Source organism: Lutzomyia longipalpis, chromosome 1 (genome assembly GCF_024334085.1).
Source record: "Lutzomyia longipalpis isolate SR_M1_2022 chromosome 1, ASM2433408v1".
NCBI lineage: Eukaryota > Metazoa > Arthropoda > Insecta > Diptera > Psychodidae > Lutzomyia > Lutzomyia longipalpis.
The window spans coordinates 6943529-6956551 of record NC_074707.1 but is presented as its reverse complement, the minus strand read 5'-3'; the positions used below and the strand labels follow the sequence as shown (position 1 = coordinate 6956551).

The window sequence follows — 13023 nt, the reverse complement described above, 5'->3', positions numbered from 1 at the left end:
ATAGGTGGAAAATTTTCATATTCAAGGCACCACAGCCACTATATATTTTTTTTCGTTTGATAAATTGTTGAAAAGATGAAAGAGATTGAAGAGCTTTGGGAAGAATTCTTATTCAGGATTTTTTAAAAATAATATTTGTAGCTCTCTGTATGCGAAGTGGAATTGAGTAGTGCTCTGGAGGAGAGAGATCAAGCGAGGAAGGATGCGAGTCAGAGTTCTCTGGCGCAGGATGAAGCCGTGGCACAGGCAAGACTTGATCGGGATAATGCCGTGTCGAGGAGGACAAAGGCTGAGGTGGATCTGGCAAAGACCCGCGTGGAACTGATGCAGGCCAATGGGCAACTCCTTGAGGCCATTCAGCAGAAGGTTGAGCTTTCGCAGCAGCTGGAGCAGTGGCAGGTGAGTGTCTTTCATCCCCTTAAAAACTCCTTAAAGGTAATTAAGTAAATTTTCTTGAATCATTCTCTAAATGTAGATGGATATGCATGAACTGATTGAGGAGCAGATGAAGATGAAACTCAATGAGACAAATAGGACGCGGCAAGCCAAGTCAGAAGCTCCAGCAGTGCCTAAGAGATCATACAGAATTCTGAGTTTATTTCAGCGATGATCACATCAGCGGTCATCACACCACCAGAGCAACAATTCCGTGTGCATTTAATTCTTCTCAGATGGCATTCCCAGCCCTTTGTGTCCTTTCCTCCTTCCTGGCACACACACACCTGGCGAACCAGGGGGATGAGACGTGCATTGATTTCCCCCCGCGTGGGAAGCACCTTCATGTTGTACTTAATTGGACCAAATTAATTTTTAATGTAGCCTAATTTCTTTTCCACTTTCTCCCTTCCATCGATGGTAGTTTTTTTTTACGATAATTTTTCCTGCTCCTTTTCCTTCGATTAATTTATTACCAATTGCGTGTTATATATATTTTCTACTTTACAATACTATATACCTACTATATATACACATCTCTTCTGTGCCTGAGTCGAAAAAAAAAACAAAACCGAGAGAGAGAGAGATTAATTATAGAGAAAAGAAAAACATTCCTTATTCGACCGAAGCTTCAGTCTCTCCCCTGTTAAATGTGCGCAGAAGATGATTGATTTTAGGTATTACCTGCACCTACAATTAATGGAATTCCTAATTCAATCATCGCGCAACTCTATGAGCTGTGGCTATATTTACAATTTTTTTCTATCGAAGACGAAAAAGATTAACCCCCAAAGAATTTAATCCTAAATAGAATATTATTATTAAATAAAATTGTAGGAGAGCTTGTTGTGTCAGAATTTTAACTGATTTTTTTCTATAGATAGAGATTCTCTTATAAAATAATATTGTACTTAATAAAAAATAATAATAAATGTTACTATAAAAAAATCACTTTAAGAAATAAAACGAAAAATAAGGGAGATGTTATAGAGAAGCAAAAAAAAAGAAAGCATCCTTTGCACGTCTTTGTAAAACCTACAAAATTTTACCATGTTGAGTATAAATGAGAGAAGGCGAAAGAAGAGAAATAAATAAAATTTTGTGAAAAACATTTTTTCTGAGTTTTTTTTTTCTACTTTGATTCATATTTTGAAAGGTCTAAACAAGTCTTTTGGCTTGAGCTTCACAGAGTTTCTTTTTAAGGAAAATGGAAGAATAATTTAGTTTTCAGAGGTAATTTAATAAATAATTGCACCCAAATAGTCCACAGATCCATTAACACATTCTGCACCAATTGACGCCTTTAAATACGCTGTAATAAATTATTTACGTTCTTTTGAAACGTATTCAAGTTTTAATTATTGATAGACTGAGAAACCTTTCTTAACCCTTTCGCGTTCTTTGGGTCTGAGGAGACAAAATAAAACAAATTCTTCGTACAAATCTTTCTCATATATTTTTCTATATACGCAAAAAATATTTATAAAGAATTTTTGCAATAATTTCTTTGCGACAAAATGGTAATTAATTTTTTAAAGTAAAACATTCAAGAAGATGGATCAAATGACAAGATTCTTCCTTAAAAGCCATCCTCCTACATTCTTCTATTTAAGCACACGGATTAACTCATCTCACTCAGCGGAATGCCTCTAAGTCCACAATGTCTCAATTTGATCCAGCACATTCTCACCTGGATAGAATTTACGCAATAGGGAGGCAATATTAATCGCTTGATGACTCAAATCTCCCTGAATGTGACGACTAATGTCCGCGATGGCCTCCCTGTAGGGATTGTACTGCTTCGCCTGGAGCTCCACATTGAGGGCACAGCGATCACGCTCAAAATTCCCATCAACATTGATCACCTTCAGCAACTCCGTCATGTAGCACGCTAAGCACTTCCACAGTACTTTGGATCTCTTGAGACGTGTGATGCCAATGGCACTCAGTACACTCTTACCCCAATCATCGGGTTCATTGGCCATGTGGATGAGCCTCTTTGTGATGTGAATGAGGAATGTGGAATTCTCCGGGGAACGATCGCATTCGCGGAAACTCATGGCACACAGGAAGCCCCACAGAAGGACTACTTTCACCTCATTCTCCTCCGCAAGAGTCACCCCATTGAGACGCTCAAAAATCAATCCCATCAACACGAGTCGCTTCTTGGGATCCCTCTCACTACGGAAGGCAATTGTTGCGTACAAATGTAAGCAATTGAGGGCATTTTGACCAATCAAAGCTGGACGCATAGTAGCCATGTAATTCCACATTGTTTCCTGAATGAATGCCCATCTGGTCTTTGATGCCACTGCAATGTTTCCGCGGAAGGATTCTTCGATTGTTGCATCTAGCAATGCATTGAGAGGCTCTGAGGCTTTTCTGCTCATTGCTATGGCATTCAAGAGGGCCACAATGGTACCTTGGTGACTTTGTTCCCACTGTGTGATTCCCTCAACGAGCAGCCCACTTGCAATCTCTTCAAAGTCTTGAGGAATTTCTCGCAGAACTTCCACCAAAATATTCAGTCCTTCCTTTGGGAAATCCTCCTCATTGTCCACTGAAAATTAAATTTATCGAGTTAGGAATAAAACGAAAAGCCCCCTTTGTGTAAAACTTACAGATTTTCTGAATATCCCTCAAAAGTTCTGCAAAAATATCCTGAAAAACTTTCTTTCCATCCTTTGATGTGAAAAATTCCCTTCCATTCTCCACGGATTGAATGAGGAATTGCTGAACTATTTTCACGAAAGTTAAGCGTTTTGTTGCTGCTCTTGAGGATTTTGCATCCTCTCCGGTGAGATCAATGCGTGAAACACGTCGAAGGAGCTTCCAAAGTGCCTTCTCAACTCTCCCCATTGGCAGCTCCGCATGGAGTTTCTTGCACCACATGGGGCCAGCGGCAGAAGAGAAAATTCCCAGAGTTTCCGTGAAAATAGCTGAATCGACAAATTCCCAAGCGATGGCTCCTTCCACGTGTTCCAGCACCACATCCACATCATCCCCATACGCCGCCATGGGGACAAAGAGTGAGAAAAGACGAGAAATTACTTCACATTTTTGCACATAATTCCACGAGGTTTCATGCCGTTGGAACCAATTAATCCAGGAAACTCTCTTCAGGACATTTGCTGCGTACTTCCGGCTTCCTTCTGAATGTTTCTCCTTGAAAATTAATGAAGCTAAATCCAAAATTTCATGAGTTGGATCAAAACCATCCCAGGGAAGTTTGCCAAGAGCCTCATGGGCAGTCAGGGTGATGTACACCGGAATTGCGGAGCTACTGAAGTTCCTCTCATACCACAGGAAGACATGCCGGAGGATTGATGGATCCCCATGAAGGGAGACAATTGCAAAGTTTGTGCATCTTGCAAAATGATGAAAAATCTCATTTGGACCCACTTTTGTTGTTTCACTCCATGGCAGAAGGAGTGTACTGTCCAGTTGGTTTTTGAGCCAATTCCCCTGCGCCTGGGATGATGTTGCAGCATCACCGGGAATCACAGGGATGACCCACATTTCATACACATCCCGAATACATGACCAAATCCATTCAGAAACTACAAGAAAAATAAATTTTTCAGTTCAAAGAAAGAATTTTGTGTACTTTTTCTTGGACTCACGTTGATCAGCAGAAGCTCCGGGGAATGCCTGAATTGTGGCTGTGATTGTCGTTTGCACGAGAGTTGTCATGAATAAATTAAAAATGTGATATAAATCCTTAAAACGTGGAAAGAGTCCGTAGATTCCGTCATTTTTGCGCTTCTGCCTAAAGAATTCACTGAGCCACTTGATTGTCTCCATCAGATCCATCTGACTGAGAACTTTCTGTGTTGATGCAAAGAATTCGATGCATTCATACGTGGCCGGAAGGGCGGAATCTGATGTAATCCCAACCAATCCGTAGAAACTAAAGAGACAATTTAGTAAATCCCTCAAAACACCACCTGAAATCCCAAATTTAGTGAATCCATCAAAGAGAATCCGCAGAATGCTGTTGAAGGACTGCGGGAAGCGATGCTTGAACAACTGAACAAGATGCAAACGAAGAATTTTATCATTTCCCGGTGAATTTCTATGTGTAGCCACCTTCAGGCCACGCAGAATGAGATGCGTGAGATTCTCCCGTATCCCTGCATCCGGTTCATGCATCTCCAGCCATTCTGTCATGTTAAACTTCCCCAGAATCACTGCCACAACCTCCTGATCACTCAACTTCCCGAAAGAAGCAATTGTGAGCTCATAGGCAGCAAGGAATTCCCTTGGCGCCAGGAGTTCCGGTGTAAACAGGCTAATAAGGAAATCCGTAAAGATTGTTCCCTTCAGCATTGACTCCACCAATCCTCGTCCTTCCTGCTGCAGATGAAAAGGCATAAAGTGCTCGAGAGTTTTTATCACAGACTGCGTCAGGGAGTTTGTTGGTGGGAAAACCGTTAGGAAATCCATTGAGGATCTCAGAGTTTTAGCGAGAATCTCAAAAGCAATCCTACATGCGTCTGTGCACCTCCTTTCATTCTTCCGGTGGCTGCATTGGTCAACCAAACTCCTGAAAATTAAAAGTTTACCAAAGAAAAATTCTCTGAATGTTCAGAACTTTTGAAGAATTTAACCAAATTGATGAATTTCCTAAGAACTAATGAACTTACTTGAGCGTTTGTTCCATCCGGAGGAGAGCTTTTAGCAGATCATCCGGAAGTTGCTTCATTGTTGTGTTAAGAAGCTTCTGGTGTTGCTTCCGATTCGCTGCAATGTTCTTCTCAATGCTCTCCACGGTGACGACGCGATTCTTTGTGACACGCACTTGTGCAGCTCCGGAGCAATCCTTATTCCTCAAGACACTCGTGCAGTAGACAGATTCGTAGTAGGTTTCTTTCTCATTTACCAGCTTCCTCTTCACCAAGTCCCCAAATGTTCTGTCCAAATTACCCATCTCTTGGATATTTGATGCAAAAGCCTTCGCGTACTTCTCTAGAAGGCTAAAATCACGACTGCACGCGCTGGACGTGAAAATTCCTCCCTTTGTGTACTCCTGCGGATTAGGCAGCTCGATAGACGACACCAGCTTCCGATCTACTTGTCTAGGTACAGGAGAATCATACGAAAGGAGTTGCTTTTCAATCATTTGCGAATATTCTTGGGAAGTCGACTTGGACAGATGCAGCGGATTTCGCGGGATTTGCCTCCCAAGCTTTGCATTCCAATCTTCAAAATTCTGCCTTTGGGCCTGCAGAAGGGGTGCCAAATTGATCAGCCCCGCCTGGAAGACAATCCCTCCTCTTGCATCGAAACCTTTCCCTTCGAGCCACATTTCGAATGTTTGGAATTCTTTGGCCAATTTCCCGTGGAATCCACTGAGAGCTTCGTCAGTTTCCTTCTCATCTTCCGCCAGCTTTTCATGATGCACACGGGCGTGTTCCATTTGCCCCCGAATACGTCTCATTAGTATCTCATTGGTGGCATATAAACGATCCCTGACACATCCCTGACTACTTGGTACTTTGGTAAGGTAGAGAGCAAAGAATCTTTGGCACAGAAGCACGAGAGCTGTATGACTAGTTGGGCAGGCAATGATAAGATGAATCAGCCGGGAAATGACCAAATCAGCCGATTGCGTGTGCAGAGTTCCTACGGATTTGGCAACTTTCTTCACAACTTCATCTAAATTTCGCATCTTGACGGATTGAAGACTCAATTGATGCACAAACTCCACCCAGAAGCCAGTTTCAGTCTCATAAATCTCCTGCTGAACATCAAAGATCATCAATCCCAGCCAAATTGCCGTAACTGGAAGTTGCGGAATTAGCCCAATGGGATTTGCTTTGGACAGGAATGATGAGACAGACTTTGATGGAGTCCCAGTGATGCGGGCTTCTCTTGTGAGACTGGTGAAGAGTTTTGTGGCTTCGTACCATGCTTCGGGGCAAGTGAAAGCAACTTCCAGGATGACATCGATGATATAGAGACAATTGCTGCAATGCCGGAAGTCCTTGTAGGCTGTGAGACATTGTAGCCAGAGAAGGATTAAGGGAGTGGGTGAAGGAAGTCCAAATCTCTGCCAATCCATCAATTGAGCAACAATCATCTTCCCAAAGAGCTCAACAATCCCCGAAATTCCCTTTGTCTTCCCGTAGGCACTGCTTGCGGTGAAGATTTGATGGAGAAACGATGAGAAACCCGTGTTCCGGATGAGACTCTCCGGATAGGGCAGGAAGAGCGGAAAGATTAGCTGAAGGCATCGCAGGGCTGTGATTGCTTCATCAGACTTCAAGAAAAACTCCATATTTTGGAAGCTAAACGCTGAGATTTGAGCAATTGAATGCCCACGCAGGGTGAGAAGCACAGAGAGGTAGATTGCAAGAGGACGCCTCTCCTTGTAGCCCTTCCACACATCTGCCATATGCTCAAGTTCCAGAATTTCCGGAAGAACTGTCTCCGATGCAAAAATCGCCTGCCAGGCATTCTCTCGATCCGTCGCATGAAGCTTAAGGACGGAAATCATCTTCCAGCACCAGGTATGGAAGTTTACTGCTGTAGATTTATCCTTCACCAGATTTCTCACATTTTCTGCAATGAAATTCGACGATGGTGTTGAATTCCGCACGTCTGCTTGGTAGATAATGAGTGCCATGCGCGTGTGCAGAGCCCTGTGGAGGAATAACTGCCCATCATAGCTGTAGCTCCAATTCATGTTATTTATAACAATTCTCGCCATTCCATTCTCCGGAGATTCCAACGGGCACTCCGTCAGCCATTGCTCGAGGATATCAATCACTCCCGGACCGGGTTTCCACTTTTCCATCGGAAGACGTTTCAGGAGGTACGTCCCGTAGCTTCGTGCCTCAATGGTATTCCCGTTAAATTGCAGGATAATCTCTGTGATGAGTTCGGGGCATTCATCTGCAAGATTCGAGATTAGATCTCTTGCAATTTTGCTGCAATCGTGCTTCGTTGAGCCACGCAGGAAGCCAATCTCCAGCAAATCCGCCACAACACTCTTCCTCAGCATTGGGCTGATGCTAGCTAAATTCGCCAGAGTCTGCAGGAGGTAGTGCAGATCCTCCTGCGAGATGTCATTGGCTTCGAAAATCTGCACGAGACTATAGTCAGCTTCCTGCTTCCTCTCCTCGAGAACTTCCTCAGCTGTGGTGTCTCCAAAATGGGGGCTACGCATTTTCTGGTAGAGATGCCCAATGCAGGCCGGAGAGAGACGATTGTACGGCAATCCCACGAGATACTGCCATGCTCCTGCAGTCCTAGATACGTAGATATGGTCACAAGCTCGTGTGAAGAGTTGCTCAAATTCCTTCTGAATTCTCGCCCGGACGAGGACGTCATTCACAGCTGTTGCATCCTGGAAGATACTGTACACTCCGGATGCGTACTGGACACAGTGGGCAATAAGACGTGCCAGCCTCTTTGTGAATTGTCTATACATCTCTGTGTTGTACGTACACAATCCCATCCCGATGGTTTCAACGACGTAGCTGGCAAAGGCGAAGAATTGCAGGACTGAATGAGCAGTTATGGCATCCTTCTGCACACGATACTTCCCCCCGGGCTGTGGATGCATCTTCGTGGCCAAGCTGAAGAGCTCCTTCCAGGGGATTTGATTGAAAATCCTCACCAAATCATTCTCACGCAATACCAGCAAATCAACATCTTCCTCCCCGTCTGAATCCACAAATGACCACTCCCCACCACCTTCGTGCTTATCCATGCGAGACCAGCAGAGAATTTCATCCAAAAACTCCGCTCTTCGGGCAATTGGCAGCAAGATTGCATGCAGAACTGTGAGACTGTGCTGGACACAAACGTGATTCTGCAGAGCTTCCGTGGTGAATTCCCCTAGAGGGATTTGAATCATTGGTGCTGCCCACGAAATTATTCCCGGTGGACAACGTAGCACATGGTGAAGGAGGAACATGTGATCTGGCCACGTGGCAACGTCCAGAAGCAAGCTAACCACAGCTGAAAGCCATTTCTTGACATTCATCACGAAAATCTTCTCTGCACTTGGCTTCCGGAGGAAGTGGAAGAGAACAGAGATGCTGTGGCGAAATTCTTCAGCTCCCCCAAGGAATTCCTGCCCAGCCAGGGAGTTTATGTGATTTCTCTGAATTCGCGCTATTTCCTCATCAATGAGCATCTTAAATAGTGCCCCAAGGGTGGCATTCTTGACGTATTTATCACAGCACACAGATCGAATTTCACTGAAATTCCCAAACACCAACTCCACTACGTTATCATTGAAGATTGCTTTCCTGGAAAGGTATAATTTGTTGTTATCTCAAGTCCCATTTCTTGCAATAAAATGAGAAAAGCATTTGACCTACTTGAAGGAAACAGTCGTGGAGACGCTGGTCCCATCACCGCAAACACCCGAGAATGACTGCGTCACTTTGAGGATGCTCCAGAGTTTTTCCTGATTCCCCTCGCAGATCTCCTTCAGTCTCTCATTCTCAATGTCAAGGCTACGGCACTCTGCAAGTGAGCTCAAATACTCTTGAAGGCAGTGATAGAGGTAGTCTCCATTGCGGAGGAAGCTGGGATTCAGTTCTGTCTCAATAAACTCCCGTTCCAGCTCTTTGGCGAATGCAAGGAGATTATTCGAGTAGAGCTCTCGGAGTTGTGCTGTTGAGAAAGGCTCCACGGTGATTTCCATGAGTTTTGTTGTCTTCTGAAAAGGCTGGGCTTGTTCCATTTTGACAGCATTCAAGGTTGGATAGATCTGCGAAGGTGTCTCTCTAACCAGGAACTTTGAACACGACGTCTCTGGAGACTCAAGGAGTGGTGCAGAAGGAACTGGCATCTCCTCTATCTTAAGCTCTGGTGTTTCCTCAATTACTGCAGCATGCTCCACTTCCGGAGAAGCTTCTTCCTTAATCACCTGACCAGGATCAACATCTTCATCCTCTTTTACTTTTTCTTCCACCTTCTCAGCTGCATGGATGATTTCTGCAATATTCAACGATTCCTCCAACTCTTCAGGGAATTCCAAATCCACTGCTGATGCCTCACCCTCCAAAGGGGATTCCCTGGAATGCCTTGTCTTCTTTTTCTGGTGAATAATGGAGACACAAAGGAAATCAATAGAACGCAATATGCAGAAAATATTGGGAAATTCTCCACTTTTTTAGGCAATTTCCCAAGTTGATTCATTACCTTCTTACTCCTGGGCTTTTCCAGAGTCGCCATTGCACCTTATTTTACCAGATAAACAAAGATTATTCACATAATTTACAGAAAACTTTCAATAAAAAAATTTAATACGCTCTGTTTTTAATCTTTACAAAAATTAGTTTTTGAAAATTTCATGAAATTTATTAAGGTTAACGAATTTCTTGAAAGTTATGTTTCCTTTTTTTCTCTATGACCTATTTATACCCTTTTGTACTAGAAAAGAATAAGGAAATTATTCAAAGTTTTTTTTAAAAAGCTTATAAAGAAAGAGAGGATGGTAATTTTTAGAATTTCAGAAAAAAATATTGAGGAAAAGTTTAGAAAATTTCATTTGAAGGTTAGAATGAAATTTTCAAATGAAATCCTCCACTAGGGTGCGCTGCTGTTGCATTTGCATAAATAAAAATAAATTCTTGTTTTGGAATTTTTCCTCCGAAAAAGTAAATTGGAAATATCGTGCAAAGGAATGGGTACGGTGATTGTGGACACGTATGATGATCTTCAGGAGAAGCTGAATGAGGCGCGGTCGCGTCTAAAGGGTCTCAATGACAATATAAGGCGTGTTATTGGTCGCGATGTCGTCCAGTTCCCACCGAGGTTAGGAAAAATGTCACTAATTTTCCAATATTTTCTGCAAAAATTCCCAAAAAATATCCCTTCTGATGGATTAGGAATCTTTGGGGAGATTTGGAAGATTTCTGGATGCAATTTCATTGGAATATAAAGGGATTTAATTGAGTATTTTTGTTTTTTGGTTGAAATTGCAGAGTCGACAGAAAGCGGCCGTACGAGTCAGAATTCGGGGCAAAAGACAACGTTGTGGTGAAGAGGCGCTTCAATAATGACACAAAATCCGTCTTCAGTCGCCTCTCGGGACCCCCACATCGTGATGATGACGTAGAGGCAAAGCCCAAGGTGTTCTCGCGCGTGATAAAGGAGCTCCCGACACGCGAAGAGATTGTTGCGGCTCAGGGACTCGATGAACAGTCCAAGGCACGCAATAAACGCATGTTCGCCGTAAGTCTCCTGGGAACCCTGCAGAAGTTCTGCCAGGAGGAGTCCCGGTTGAAACCGAAGGAAGAGAAGAAGGCACAAATTGAGAAGCGACTCGAGGATCAGGCACGTCGTGAGAAGATTAACATGGAGAAGGAGCGAAAGAGTTTATTCAACGATCGGAAGCAACAGCAGCTGCAGATTCGTCTTTTAGAGCAGAAAATGAGTAAGATGCAGGAGCAAAAGGATTGGGAGGTGTCTCAGAAGCCCCTTGTGCACTTTATCAAGACAAAAACCAAGCCACATCTCTTCTACAAACCCAAGATTGTGTGCAAGAAGACGGAGAAGAAGCTTGCCGAAAGTAGAGCAGAGATTGAGAGTAAGTTGACCAAGAAGCCCCCGGAGAGATTTCTTTTTAAAGGAGGATTAACGTTTATTTTTTTTTTCATGGAAATAATTTCAGAAACAATTGAGACAAAGCGAAATAGCGTGCGGGAAGAGATTGCCGATATGGAGAAGCGCTACAGAGCCGAAGCGTATCAGCAAGCAGATGATCTGCCACAACGAGGGCAGGAATCATCGGGACGGGATGTGGATTCAGATGGGGAGCCACACAGCTCCAATGGGCACACTGATGAAGAAATGGATGGGCAGCATAGAAGTGCACGGATGCGGGGACGCCTGGGACCGGCCAAAAATGACGACGGTGGGCCCCTGAAGACGTTGTTCAAGAAAGAAGACTCCAAGGATAATGTGAAAATGATCATTTCCGTGGTGAATGATCAAGCTATAACTAACTGAGAGTGTCCAATGCATTTCCCGGCAAACGCGAACGTTTAAAACAAAAAAAAATAAATAAAAAATGAACCTTTTGGTAATCTGATTCTCTGGCATTTTGTATCGAGCTTCTCTCTCTCTCTTTGATGTAATTGAGCAATAGCTTAAGAATTTCTCAGATTTCCCATAAAAATAATTTATATTCTGCAAATTCCCACCCCTCTCAGAGCGGAACTTCCCCTATGTTGCCAGGACAACGCAAACGAGTCAACCACACAGTTGACGTGTCATGGGGAATACCTGCTGGAAGCGTCGTGTGGCTCCTGCCAAAGACGATCCCCTAAATATTCTTCTATTAGGCTTAGATGGTGCAGGGAAGACAACCCTCGGTCAGAGTTTGCTAAAACCTCGCCCAACGGCTCCACCGAAGCCCACAACAGGCTGCCAAGTGTTCCCCCTTCGAGTTCACGGGCACCGCGTGGAGCTAACCGAAGTGGGTGGTCGTGAGGATGTGCGACCCCTGTGGCGGCACTACTTCCTCGATGCTCTCGGATTAATCTTCATTGTGGACGGGAGCAAGTGGCAACGTCTAGCTGAAGCTCGTGACATCCTCCAGCAACTCATGCAGAATGAACTTCTGCAGACAAAACCCCTCCTTGTGCTTGTCAACAAGCAAGATCACCCCAATGCCGTTGATCATCTCGACGTAATTGATTTCTTCAATCTCTCAGACTATGCGAATGCCTTCAAGACCCCAACGCACGTTCTTGGCGTGTGTGCCCTCGAGGAGGCATCAAAGAATCGCACGACAGAAGGAATAAATTGGCTCGTAGGCAACATTAAGACCAATCATGATGCTCTCAGACGACGCAATAACATCTTGCGGGAAATTGTGAATCACAAAAGCAAAAAAGGACGAACATCCATCATTAGGACACTCAGTGCTAGGGTCAGGAGGAAGGTAAGACTTTTTTCTTCAATTTAGATTTGTGGCTTTGCAAGGTCAGAAAAGTCATTTTTTAAATGAATTTGAGCCTTGTAATTTTCCTAACGGTTTGTGAAATTTTAGACTAAGAAATTAATCCGTTTAAAGCTTCTTTTTTGGATAAGTTGGGATTTAAAAAAAAAAAAGCCAGAATTGCATCAAATTAAGAGGCTGTAATTTAGAATTTCGGTAATTAGGAGACTATTTGCGAATAATTTAGCCATAGAAAAGGTTTGAAAAAATTATCAATTCATCTACTTCCTTTCGAGATAGAGAATTTGTTTCTAAAGAAGTTATAGGCTAGCAAAGTCCCAGCAAAACAAAGCTGAAATTTGAGAAATAACTATCTAATAATTAGGACTTTAAGGACCGAGTCAAGGATTATTTTTACAAAACTGATTAAGTAAAGGATGAACGGCATTATGCGCATTATAGGAGGTAGATCGAAAATTCATTTTTCGGAGCCTACAAAACTCAAAAAAAAAATATCAAAAGTTCCTCTTCATTCTTATTTTACAAAATTCTAAGAAAACAACTTAAATCTTTTTCTCCACAGAAACGTTCATTAGGTCGAAAATTAACCCGAAAGCGCCCCAAGACAGCTCCCACACCACAAGATTGACTACTAAAGGTGCCAAAAATTCTGCATGCAA

General features: G+C 43.2%; 4 protein-coding genes across 4 annotated transcripts in view; 3 read left to right on the top strand and 1 right to left on the bottom strand.

Annotated features, from left to right (window-relative positions):
* LOC129797786 (bicaudal D-related protein homolog) overlaps positions 1 to 1546 on the top strand; it is a 28005-nt gene extending 26459 nt beyond the window's left edge. The window contains exons 7-8 of the mRNA XM_055840633.1: positions 142 to 399; positions 476 to 1546. Coding sequence (XP_055696608.1) covers positions 142 to 399; positions 476 to 610 — 393 coding nt within the window. The 3' untranslated portion in view covers positions 611 to 1546. The remainder of the gene's footprint in view (positions 1 to 141; positions 400 to 475) is intronic.
* A 322-nt stretch (positions 1547 to 1868) lies between these two features.
* LOC129797648 (ectopic P granules protein 5 homolog) lies at positions 1869 to 9738 on the bottom strand. Its single transcript, XM_055840429.1, has 6 exons — positions 9598 to 9738; positions 8769 to 9493; positions 5082 to 8696; positions 4059 to 4981; positions 3057 to 3995; positions 1869 to 2995 (listed from the first exon to the last, which is right to left on the bottom strand). The coding sequence occupies exons 1-6, from the start codon at positions 9628 to 9630 to the stop codon at positions 2085 to 2087; spliced, it is 7146 nt and encodes a 2381-aa protein (XP_055696404.1). The 5' UTR covers positions 9631 to 9738; the 3' UTR covers positions 1869 to 2084.
* A 248-nt stretch (positions 9739 to 9986) lies between these two features.
* Positions 9987 to 11491, top strand: LOC129797823 (pinin). The gene is made up of 3 exons (XM_055840666.1): positions 9987 to 10212; positions 10383 to 10987; positions 11072 to 11491. The coding sequence occupies exons 1-3, from the start codon at positions 10082 to 10084 to the stop codon at positions 11407 to 11409; spliced, it is 1074 nt and encodes a 357-aa protein (XP_055696641.1). The 5' UTR covers positions 9987 to 10081; the 3' UTR covers positions 11410 to 11491.
* A 183-nt stretch (positions 11492 to 11674) lies between these two features.
* Positions 11675 to 12992, top strand: LOC129786880 (uncharacterized). Its single transcript, XM_055822131.1, has 2 exons — positions 11675 to 12346; positions 12927 to 12992. Exons 1-2 carry the CDS (start codon positions 11675 to 11677, stop codon positions 12990 to 12992), a joined length of 738 nt encoding a protein of 245 aa, XP_055678106.1.
* The last annotated feature ends 31 nt before the right edge of the window (positions 12993 to 13023 follow it).